Here is a 12,028-nt window from a genome sequence, read left to right on the forward strand (position 1 = left end):
CCGGGCGGGACGCGGCGCTCGCGCTGCCGCCCTCTCCGAGCCGGGGCGGGGGCGAGGGCGGTGGGCGCCCGGGGCGCCGACGAAGTTTGGGAGTCCGCGAAGGACCGAGTTCCCGGGGAGGAAAAGTGTGCTGGCGATGAGCGGGATCTGCTGGAGCCGGCTTGCTCTCCTGCCTCTCGCAGCCGCCTCCACGGGCGAACTCCACTGGCGGCTGCTGGCGAACTTTTCTGGGAGACTTGCTGCTTCCCGCAGATCTGGGGACTGCGGCTGCCCGGGCGGCGGGCGGGGCGGTGGTCGTGGGGAGCGCGGAGGGGGTGTTGTGTGAGCTGCGGCCGGCGGCGCGCGGAGGGTTGTCTGCGCTGGGAAGGGGGCCCTGGTCCGAACCGGGGTTTTCGGGGAAGGGGGAAGAGCAGGCGTGGGGAGGAGTTGTGGAGCTGGGTGAGGCGGAGATACAGGTGTTAACTTCGGTGGGAGCCCGGAGGAGGCGGGCGAGAAAAGCGCCCCTTGGCCCGGGGTGCCACCGTCGCGGCACACCGCAAGGCTGGGCTGCCTGCTGCTGTTCGCCTGCACTTGTAACGGTGATTGGGTTGTTGCTAAAAATGAGAGCGAATAGTGACTGTGACCACTGAGGAAGAACCCCTCTTTTTTTGTGTGTGTGCAGCAGATCCTCGGTGCCCGGTAACCACTTCCACTCCGAGGGCGAGGCTTACCTTGCCACTGAATGTGCTCTCTCCCTTCCCCAGGGGGTCCAGCCTGGGGAAAAGTCTGAGACCATCTCCCCAAAGCTACTTGGGTTACCTTGCGCACGGAAATAGCTGCGTCAATAACAGGCGAAGGCGCAGGTTTCCCTGTTTGCTTTAGGCAGTGGATACAGCCTTCTCCTGAAAGTTTCTCGTGCCCTGGGGATGGGAACATTTCCTAATCTTCGTGTTGGCAGCGGCACACACAATCCCCATGGGATTTAGGGGTGGCAGGCCTTGATGTAGCAAAACAACAACAAAAAATTAACGTGGAGATGCTGGGTTTTGTTGTTGTTTTCCCCATGGTATTTTCTGAGGAGGTACATTCAGGATCTTATTGCTGTGACAAGGAATGTAGAACAGACAGCATCATAGCCTGGTTTAGAAACAGCAGTTACTGGAATCAAAGTTTTGAAACAGCCTAATTTGTGTGCATTAATCATTTGGTTGTAATATGTCTGATAAAATAAAAGCCGTTAGAGGAGGATGTTTTAATGATTACAGAGCATATGGGATTGAAGCAATTGAAGTATGTTGATGTAAAATCTTATTTACTTTGAGGGTGGTTGAATTTGAGAACAAAAGTAATTTTAAATTTTAGTTGGATTCCCAGGAATGGCTGAATTTAATCGGTATCCTGATAACTTTTTAAATTGTTAAAAAAAATAGTATCTGAGATACTTAATGAGAAAGTTGGACCTGGTGTGTCTGGTCCTTTGTAGTTCTAATTCTGTGATTCTTTCATGAAAACAAATAATTGCCACTTTTGCTGTCAGATCTACAAAACTGAACACCAAGTAACATCTACTCTTTCTTGTAAGCAAAGTAGTGGAAGTTCTGCTAGATGGTGCTGTTAGATTTAAATATATGTCTTCCATTCATTGTAATTGGCATCAGGAACCTAGACTGGCTCTCCTTATGAACTAAATATAGGTGAAGAGGCCACTTTTGGAACATTGACAATTGCTGTTCTGAGTTAATTGTTGCATTAATTTCTAGGTGAGTATTGTTTGAATCTAAGACAAATACTGAGGTAGATTTTATTTTACAGAATAAACTAATTTTCATTTTGGTGGGAGAGTTGATCTGATTGCTCAGTTTCCCCATCATATTTACTTGGGATATTAATGGCCACTATTCTGCAACAGTGTACTAACTTCTGAGTTGTCTTTGAAATGGATGTCACCTGATTTAAAACAAAAAAAAATTTAAATATATTTTTTATTGATTTCAGAGAGGAAGGGAGATGGAGAGAGAGATGAAACATTCATTGGCCCACTCCAGCAACCCTCTACTGGGGATGGAGCCCACAACCTGGGCATGTGCCCTGACCAGAATTGAACTATGACCTCCTGGTTCATAGGTCGATGCTCAACCACTGAGCCACACCAGCTGGGCTAGACAAACTTTTTTAAGGTGGCAGATTAAAAAGGTACCTGAGCAAAAAAAAAATACTCTTTTAGTAAGCAAATTAGAATTGTTCTGATCTTAAAAATCATAGAAGTAATTTGTTTTTCAGTAATAAATACGTAAATATTTATTTTACTTTAATAAAAACATTCTGAAAAAGGACTCATTATGAATAGTGGTATGCACATAAACTAAATATAGTAGTTTTATAATCTATCAAGAAATGTGTTTTCTAACAAGAGTTCAGATCTTGTTAGCACTTGTCAGATCTACCAAACTAAACACCAAGTAATAAGGTAGCTGACAAGTGCTTACCTGTGTTATTATATCTTTGCTTTCTCTTTCACTAAGAAGTCACCATTGGAATATTTGAAATTAACTTATAGGTTTTACATATTTTTTAATAATTTTAGTATACAGTTCTGAACATAAAAATGGCATCGGGAATATAGTCAGTAATATCATAATAACTATGTAAGGTAACAGGTGATTACTAGACTTATGGAGGGATCACTGCATAAGGTATATAAATGTCTAATTACTATGTTGTACACCTGAAACTTATATAATATTGTAAGTCAACTATAATTAGAAAATAAACTTAAAAAATGGCCAGTCAAGTTAATTACTTATTTTATTGTTTTAAAAACCAGACAGATCAAGTCTATACAAAGGTTTGGATTAGGTTTAATTATAGAGGGAATGATTGAGAATCTTTGGAGGGAGGTGGGATATTTGTGTAGAAATTTAAATTCTGATCTTGTTAGGTTATTTCTCCCTATTTTATTTTTTTTTAGCACAGACACAATTGTGATTAAGTAATTATATAATTGGTTGTTTAATGTCCTCTAAAATGTAAGTTTCTTGAGGGCAAGGGATGATAATTCAAATTTCTTCTCTGAGGTATCCTTGATATTCAGGGTAGTGCCTTCATATGTCAGAAGCACCAAATAAATATTTGAATAAATGAAGATATTAGACTCAAAGGAATTTTTTACAATGTGAAAAAAATCTTTTGACCTCCAAAATGACCTCCAAAATAAGGACTTTAAAAGTTTGAGTTCCACATTCTGTAGCTTAATTGTATTTCAAAAATAGCCAATAAAGGCAAAACAATAATTATTACTTGTCATTCTACATGCCAGCTACTGTGGTCAGTGCTTTATGTATATTTTCTCCAGTTCTCCCAACAATTATGCAAGATAGTGATTTTTTTTCTCCATTAAAGAAAAAAGAAAAGTAACTTGCTCTTTACCTGGGTTTCTAACAAAGATTTCTTTAATTTTAGAACCTGTGGTTGAAACTGAAAGATACATTTTTTTTTTCTGTATACCAGATTGGCTTCCTGATCTAGGGTAGGATGCTATAGATTTAGGAAACAGCATTACATAATCAGATATAAGAGAGTTTAAAGATTTGATCAGATGTGCAGACTTAACCATTGGTTAACCCTGATGCTTATTCCCTTCATTTTGATGGATGGAAGATGTATATGTGGTTTGGGAAGGCACAGAATTTTTAGGGGTGAAAGTTGGAAGCCTAGATAATGAAGACTTTTTGTTTATTCAGATTTTTTCTTCTAGGATAATTCCAGTGCAATGGAGGATATTTTCTCCAAAATGCTAAACAATCTAATTTTATCTAATATGTCATCTTGGTTGTGAGAGTTTTTCTTTGAATTGCTCTCTTTTTTACTATTTTAGAAGTATCCCCCGCCCCCAAAGAGTTTTTGAAGGAACAAACCTAAAGAAAAGAGAATGTGTAAGATGTTAAGAGTTAAATCCTAGCATTCTTTATCTGGGTATTTATCTTGACTCTTAGGAAAGGGGTTAATATTGTAATGTATTTTTACAAAAAAATAAAAAAATAAAAAATGAGAGGTTTATTCCCACACTTTAGCGCTAGTTTGCCCTATAAAACCAATTCCGGATGAAAATAAATCAGTAAATTTTAGTTGCTCTGCAGTAGTGGACCAAATGTGTCCTTTCATCTTCACTTACTCCTAGAAAATAGAATTATTTTGTTTTGAAATTAAAACATACAATTTGGGGCTGGCAGTGGAATACATAGATTGCAGTTTATTAACATCACCCCAACAGTTTAGAGTTGGAAATAAAATATGGGAAAAATATACTTTGAATTTAGAATCTTCTTTCTTCCATAAGGCTCATAACTGTTATGTTAATGTTGGTACATAGCATTGAGGATTAATGTACTAGGTTGAAAAGATATGATACTGCTGCTGGGAATATATAACTTAAAAATATGCATTGAAGATAATTATAATTTTATTGTGGAGTACATGGGAATATTCTCTACTATTGTGTACTATTGTGAATATTCTCTATTATTGCTTTGATAATGGATGGAAATTATATGAAATATTTGCATGCTAGTGGCATGTTGGTTAGTAATATATGAGCCTTTGTAAATATATGCTGAAATATTACTTTTATTAGTAACTTATTGTTTCCCCAAGGAAGGATTTAAAGTAGCGTTGGAGCAATAGAATAAGATATATTGGAGGATATATCTGAAGAGAGTTTGGAATAAAAAAGTCAGTGGTTATATTTAGATTTTAAATTTTGCTTATCAGATTTTTTATATATTTTACATATGCATCATTGATCATGTAAGGTTTTGTTAACATATGTCTATAACAACATGAGTAGGACTGTGTGATTTACTTGACTACTATTGTAAAACCCATATAGTCTACAAAAAGTGATCTGAAGGGTGGTCCACTCATTTTCTGTAATGTTAGAGAAATAGTAAAGGCTATTTTTACTTTTCTTAAACTATATTCATTGTGTGAGAACATTGAAAAATGGGTGAAAAATGGTTCACCCAGGGAAAAAAAGAGTTTTTCCAGGCAACTTTTTTCATAGTCCTGCAGCTGCCCAAATTTATGGTTGGTCATAATAGGTAACACAGTTTTTGTCAGAGTTGGTTAATAGTTAAATATTTAGAAAAGTAAAACTAATAATGTTTTTGTAATATTGACAGGACCAAAATTTATCTGTACTCAGAAGACCCTGGGCAGTTCCAGTGCAATGGAGGATTTTGTTAATCCTCAACTGAGGATTTTTTTCCATTGATAGAGTGGAAGGAAGGGGGAGAGTCAGAGAGAGAGAGAAACATCCATATGAGAGACATATCAATTGGTTTTATTGCCTCTTCAGGCTCAGGGGCCGGAGCCTGCAACTGAGGTACATGCCCTTGACCTGAATCGAACCTGGGACCCTTCAGTCCCCAGGCCGATGCTCTATCCATTGAGCCAAACCGGCTAGGGCCAATGGAGGATTTAATATTTGTTCCTTCTTCTTTGTCTCTTCTTTAATAATGACAGAACAACCCTCACATTGTACTTTAAGAATTTTGATTATTCTAGGTTATGTAGAACTGTAAACAGCTTTCTGACAATAATGAACCATTATAGCATCTTAAATCACAATTTAGCTGGAGTGAGCTTGAACCAATGACCTGGAGGTCTCCAATTTTGATCTTCAGTATTAATTTTTCTTCATGGCATATCAAGTAAGTAGTTTGGCACAGAAAACAATATGAAATGTAACAGTTGCTCTTTTTTTTCTGCTTTAAAATATTTTTTGTAATTGTAGGTATTAATATAGTATAGTTTTAATTACTAAAATAGTTTTCATTTTTGATTAATATAATCTAAGCCATATTAAAACAGTGATGGAATATTTATGAAGGTAAGATGAAAATTTATATATGGCTCTGTCCATGTAAGTTAAGAGAGGAGTTGATGCTAAAAACAGCCTCTCCCCTGATGTTCATATGGTTATTTTTTCATTAGTGATCTGATATTTGCCTTGGTTCTCCTTTTTTTTTTTTACCTACTTCAAATTTGAGAAAGAACCAAGAGCTACTGATAGAAGAAATCCAGGTAAATATATTATTTTTTAAATGATTTTATTTAAACAGGATTAAAATGAATGTTTTCTGTAAAATAACAAAATTCTAACTACTACATAAAGAGCTTGTGGAGTTTTGTCATAGAAGGTTATTGTTTAACAGTAACAATAACAACGTTATCATTTGAATATTTTGTTTTTATTGGCCTTTACTTGCATTGTTTCACTTAATTCCCTTAAGAATCCACTAGACCATAGGTACTATTTTCTGTTAATGTTACAGAAAAAAAACAGAGGCTTAAGAGTTTATGATGTTTTTGGCTGTAGGTATCAAGTCAGGAGATAGAAAATGGCTTAATTGATCAGGACCTAAAAATAAATCTCACATAACAAGATGCTTGGAAGAGGTAGTTTGGTAGTTGATTCAGTGAATCAAGTACATCCAGGGCTCAGGATAAGCTTCTCTGCCGTCCTCATGGTTTCCCTCTCAGGAATGCAACCCACATCCCTGCATCAGATTCCCAGCATCATGTTTTCATACAACCAAGTATAAAGGCAGGGAGAAGAGCAAGGTTCTTCCTTCTTCATGTTTTGTAATCGGCAAGGTAAACCTTTTCTTGAAGTTGCTTAGCAGATATCTTCTTACGCCTTATTGAAGAGAACTGCCATTCCCTCCCCTAAACCAATTACCAGCAAAAGGTTACATAATTGGTTTTAATCAGTCATCCTTCATCCTCTGGGCTGGAAACATTGCTCCCTTGTACCTGAGCTACCTGAACAAAACTGGGGCTATTTGGCAAGAAGATGTATCTTGAGGATATGTTGAGAATAAAATGGGTCCCTGCTTTAATGAAACTTATTTTCAAATTTCAAGGAGAAACATATAATAAGTAAATAAATGTAGTAGGCAATTTCAGATAGTCATAAGTACTGTAAAAGTAATGATGTAGGGTGATGTAATTTAAAGAGTGACTGGGAGGCTAGGTAGTCAGGGGAAGGTTCTTAGAGAAGGAACCATTTAGGCAGAACCCTGAGTAATATTGAAAGAATCAATCATGAGAAGATTTGGGGTTAAAGCATTTCAGGCAGGTTTAAAGTACCATTGAGGAAGCCTCTCAGCATCAGCATAATTGCTCAGGTATATATAAAATACTGTATGAATCAAGTTTGGAATGAGAAGCTGTATTTCCTGGGGCCTGGTTTTGGTTTTTACTGAGGAATTGGGTGATGGGTCTAGTGTACCTGGGTTTTCCTAGATAATAAGGTTGACTATCTCTTATCTCCCAAACCCTGGAGTTGTTCCTAACTAGAACAGTGGGACATGTGGGTTTTATAATAATGTTGGCTATAGAAATAGGTAAGATTTATTGAACACTTAAAGCCTATTGGGTTCACAAAGGATGGTACAACTGGCATAAAATTTCCCAAACTGGATTAGAGACTCTTACTGTGTGCTTTCACAGCAAGCTCTACTCTTCCTTTTGTCATATCTATCATATATTAATGAATTGTGTGATCTTTTAATGTCTTATTTCCCAATTAGATTGGAAGCTCCCTGAGGACAAGAACCATAGTGTTGTCTTCTCCAGTATATTCCCACTGATTATCATAGTGCTTGGAATTCAGATTAGGTATTTGTGGAATAGTGAATTGAGGATTCACAACAGGGTATCACTATATGTAGCTCATTTCTCCCCAGTATTTCTAATATTTGGTACCAGAATTAATGTATAATCTCTAAGAAGTGTTTTCTGTAATATAGGCACTTAGTAGTCTTCCTGTGAATTTTAGGATAACAGATTACCTAATTGTTTTACTATGAAATATGTGTATATCCTATATAATAAAAGCCTAATATGCTAAGTGTCTGGTCATCTGTTCAACCAAAGTGTAATATGCTAATGATATGCTAAGGCTGCTCAACCGCTCGCTATGACATGCACTGACCACCAGGGGGCAAATGCTCCGACTGGTAGGTTAGCTTGCTGCTGGGGTCCAGCCAATTGGGACTGAGCAAGATGGGCTGGACATGCCCTGGAGCCCTCCGTTGATCCCTCCCTGGCCGGCCAACCTCCTGTGTCCCTCCGCACCCCAATCGTGCACCAGTGGGGTCCCTTGGCCTGGCCTGCACCACCCTCTCGCAATCCAGGGCCCTTGGGGGATGTTGGAGAAGTGGTTTTGGCCCAATCCCGCAGGCCAGGCCGAGGGACCCCCCTGGTGCATGAATTTGTGCACCGGGCCTCTAGTTTTAATATAAACTTGTATTAGAATAATCTTCTTTTAACAAATTTAATAGTGAAATTGTACTTTATAGTTTCAAGATTTATTTGATTTTGTGATGTAGGTGAAAATTGACTACTTAGATTTATAACTGGAAATAGATTTACCCAGAGAGGGTACTAGAGATACTATGTGGCAGAGCTGAATCATACTGAGATTATTTTCGGTTCCAAGTTCAGTGTTTCTTTCATTATAGTACAGCTGCCTCTTTTAAAATGAGAGATTCATGCATATATATTTTAAGTAGGCAGAATCATGAATTCAATGGTAGTTAAAAGTTTGTACCAATACTTGGATTAAATAGAAAGTATTGCTATACTGTGTGTTAAGCACAAGTCTATACAATTACTTAACTCCAAATATGCTATATCATAAATAAAGTCTGATTTTTGTTCAAAATCCTTGTGCTTCTGTTATATAAGTTAATTGGTTTAGGATTTGGGGTAGTTGGGATTTCAAATTTGTGAAGGCTCAGGCTAATTTTGATCAATGAACTATTCTCTATTTCTTACCAATTAGCTTCAATTTGGAAAGCTGGGATAAGGGTAGGGAAAGGAAAGGATTTTTTTTCCTTTTGTACCTGTTTCCAATATAGAAAGGAAAGTCTCTTGATATGGATTATTGATAGAATATTCTTTTTTTTGTTTTTGTTTTTGTTTTTGTAATGGTAAAATATATATAACGTAATATTTATCATTTAAACCATTTTTAGGCATACATTTCAGTGGCATTATGTACATTCACATTATTGTGCAACCATCCCCATCTATCTATGGAACTTTTTCATCTTCCCAAACTGAAACTCTTTATCCATTAAATAATAACTCGCCATTTCCCCTTTCCCAAGCCCATGGCAACCATCATGCTAGCTTCTGTCACAATAAATTTGACTACTCTAGATACCTTGTATAAATGGAATTATACAGTGTTTGCCTTTTTGTGTTCGGCTTCTTTTCTTTCTTAATCTCTCTAGCAACTTCATATGACTCCATTGCTCATTTAAACTGTCTTGCCTCAGTGTATTTCATTGCTTATTGTGGGATAAAAACAATGGGAGTTGTGAGGCTGGGGAGTGGGAAGGGAATGCGTGGATAGTTCCATTTTTAGTTGGGGGGAAGGCAATAGAAAAGAGAGAGGTTAAGGAAAAAGGTTAAGGAAAACATGTACAGCTGCTAATAAGTTGGGCAGAATAACAGCAACCAAAAATGCTCCACAAATAGCTCCAAATTCTTTAGCTGGATTTAAGAACTTGGATGTAATGTTTGTCAGATAGGAGCTTAGATTATCATTTCAGGTAGAGCTGTTTTTTCCTTCTTTCTGTATCTAGAGGCAAAATTATCTGACATACATTACTTCAGTTGGTGAATTTTAGAGTCAGAAATAAAAAGAATAGGAATGTATAATGTCTAGGGAAAAAACTTTCTCCTCTAATTATGAGTCTCCTCTAAGTATTGTCTCTTCCAACCAACATATGGCCTATTGTTTTTTTGTTTATTTGTTTTTGGACTAGGGCATCTGGGAAGTTCCATGTGGTCCATGAGCAAGAGTATAACCATATTGAATCTATTACGTAGTCATTTCTGTAGTACTGACTACTAGAAAAAAATAGAAACAACTCCTTAGTTTTATTTTTTCATTCATCACATGCCATTTGTTGTTTATAATTGGATTGAAATTATGTGATAATTATACTTTATCAGTGCATTTAAGCAATAGCTATTAGGAAGCTATTAAAGGTATTTCAATATGCATTTTAAAACCCTGAATTAAATAGATATTATTTTTTTATTTAGAAATATAGTAGTGGAAAATCCTGAGTAAGGTTTCTTACCATAAAATACATTATATACACATATGCACACACACACACACACACACGTGTTTGTGTGTATATATTAGGAATAATTTGCAAGTAGTTTAACCTGGGGAATGAGTTATTAATTCATTTTGAATTCATATTGGTACTAGTTCAGTTATGCAGGTGAGTTGGATGTATGTATAAATTTAGGGCTAGAAAGATTAGGGTATAGGCATGTTTTTATTAAAACATTAAAGGCTGAGATGGGGATATTAACAAGATCATATTATAGCAAGTACTGGCAACAATGCTGCTAGTTGACAAAGTGTTTCTGTGTATTAGATGCTCAGCAAGATAGCTTCCTTAAAAGGATAGTTGGAGAGAGTTTAATAAAGGTATGTGCAGGATGAAAACCAACAAGGGATGGAGGAACACTCAGGAATTAGCATCAAGGGAAGAGTTACCTGCCGTAGATCTGCAGGAGAAAAGGCAGAGCGCAGTTAACCAGGATCCAGTGAGCACTGTGGTCATTGCAGAAATGTCACCCTCCTGGGGCTGTGGTTTTATGAAGAGGACCACAGATACTGTGAAACTCACTGTGAACAGAGGCTGGAGGCCTAGCAAGGAAGGGATCTTCTTTCTTTTCCTGCCCACGCATCAGCTGAAGCCTCCTTTCTGTAGAACCCAACTAGGAGCCAGAGGGCAAGGCAGCCAGAATGACATACTCTGTAGCTGCAGATCAGCCTCCCAGGTCTGAGCAGGGCAGAAGGGTAGGGAGTAGATATGGCAGGGCCAGTGGAGAATATATAGGAAAATTTTTTTTAATGTTTTAAAAATTCGAAACCAAATCTACTTCTTTGTATTGAATGGCCTGAGAAAATAGAGTTTTTAAGTTGGTTTTGTCAAAATAGCATTTAAAATTAGTTTTAAAACCCACTTAACTATATATATATAAAAGCCTAAGCGACCATGACAACTGGATGACCGGCCAGTAGCTATGACGTGTACTGACCACCAGGGGGCAGACGCTTAACGCAGGAGCTGCCCCCTGGTGGTCAGTGCGCTCCCACAGCCAACCTCCTGCAGCCGGCCAACCTCCTGTGGTCTCTCCCGCTGGCCAGCAGACCCCTTGGGACTGGGTGACACAGCCCTGATCGGCCCCAATCGCCGGCCAGGCCGAGGGACCCCACCTGTGCATGAATTCGAACACCGAGCCTCTAGTTTAATGATAATATAAATTTGTATGCATTTTATGAGGTGGGGATAATATTCCTTCTGCTTTCTGCTGTCTTCTCATTCCTTTATTTGTTTAAGAAATATTAACTGTCTCTTATGTCTGCCTCTGTTGAGCCCTCTTGAGCTGAGATATGAATAACACAGCAGTCTCTGCCCATCAGGAGCTCACTATCCAGAAGGGGCTCACTACCAGTGATTATCACACTGGCTAACAAAGCACTATAATGATATGCAAAAAGTGCTGTGGGAGTGGTGAAAAAGGGTGTTGAATCCAGCCTAGGGCTACGGTAGTCTCAGGAGCTATTTCTAAAAGGATATTTATTAAATAAGGAATACGAATTAGCCGAATTTGGTAGGGTGCAAGTAAAGAATATTCTAGGAGAGAAAAATACAGACACACGGATGCATTAAAGAGTATGGCATATATGGTGAACTGCAAGAAAGTTGGTATGGCTGGATGTGCTGTAAGGAATAAATCTGGCAAATTAAATAGGAACTATTTTGAGAATAACCTTGAGTGACCTGGGGGATAAGTAATTTTAAGCAGAAAAGTGACACCTTCTGAGGTGCAGTTTAGAAAAATCATTCTGGAAGTAATATGGAGGTTGAGGTAAAGGGGGAGACAGATATGCTAGGAAGCTATTGTAATAAGTAAGCTACTGTAGTAATATATCATTTTTCTACAC

The 12,028-nt window shown here is 37.9% G+C and overlaps 1 protein-coding gene across 11 annotated transcripts in view; it reads left to right on the top strand.

Moving 5' to 3' along the window:
• The window catches only part of SSBP2 (single stranded DNA binding protein 2), a 212,554-nt gene that overhangs the window by 896 nt on the left and 199,630 nt on the right, over positions 1-12,028 (top strand). Inside the window, exon 2 of one of the 11 annotated variants that reach the window (XM_014450630.2) lies at positions 6,031-6,060. The exons of 9 other annotated variants lie outside the window; for them this stretch is intronic. Coding sequence is in view for 1 of the 2 variants with exons in the window: in XM_023750245.1 (XP_023606013.1) it covers positions 5,629-5,687 (59 nt within the window). In the remaining variant the exon portion in view is untranslated. Of the gene's footprint in view, positions 1-5,331; positions 5,688-6,030; positions 6,061-12,028 lie in introns of those variants that run through there. One more of the 11 variants, XM_023750245.1, reaches the window with a different exon arrangement.

The sequence above is a fragment of the Myotis lucifugus genome, unplaced genomic scaffold (assembly GCF_000147115.1).
Source record: "Myotis lucifugus unplaced genomic scaffold, Myoluc2.0 scaffold_0, whole genome shotgun sequence".
NCBI classification, from domain to species: Eukaryota; Metazoa; Chordata; class Mammalia; order Chiroptera; family Vespertilionidae; genus Myotis; species Myotis lucifugus.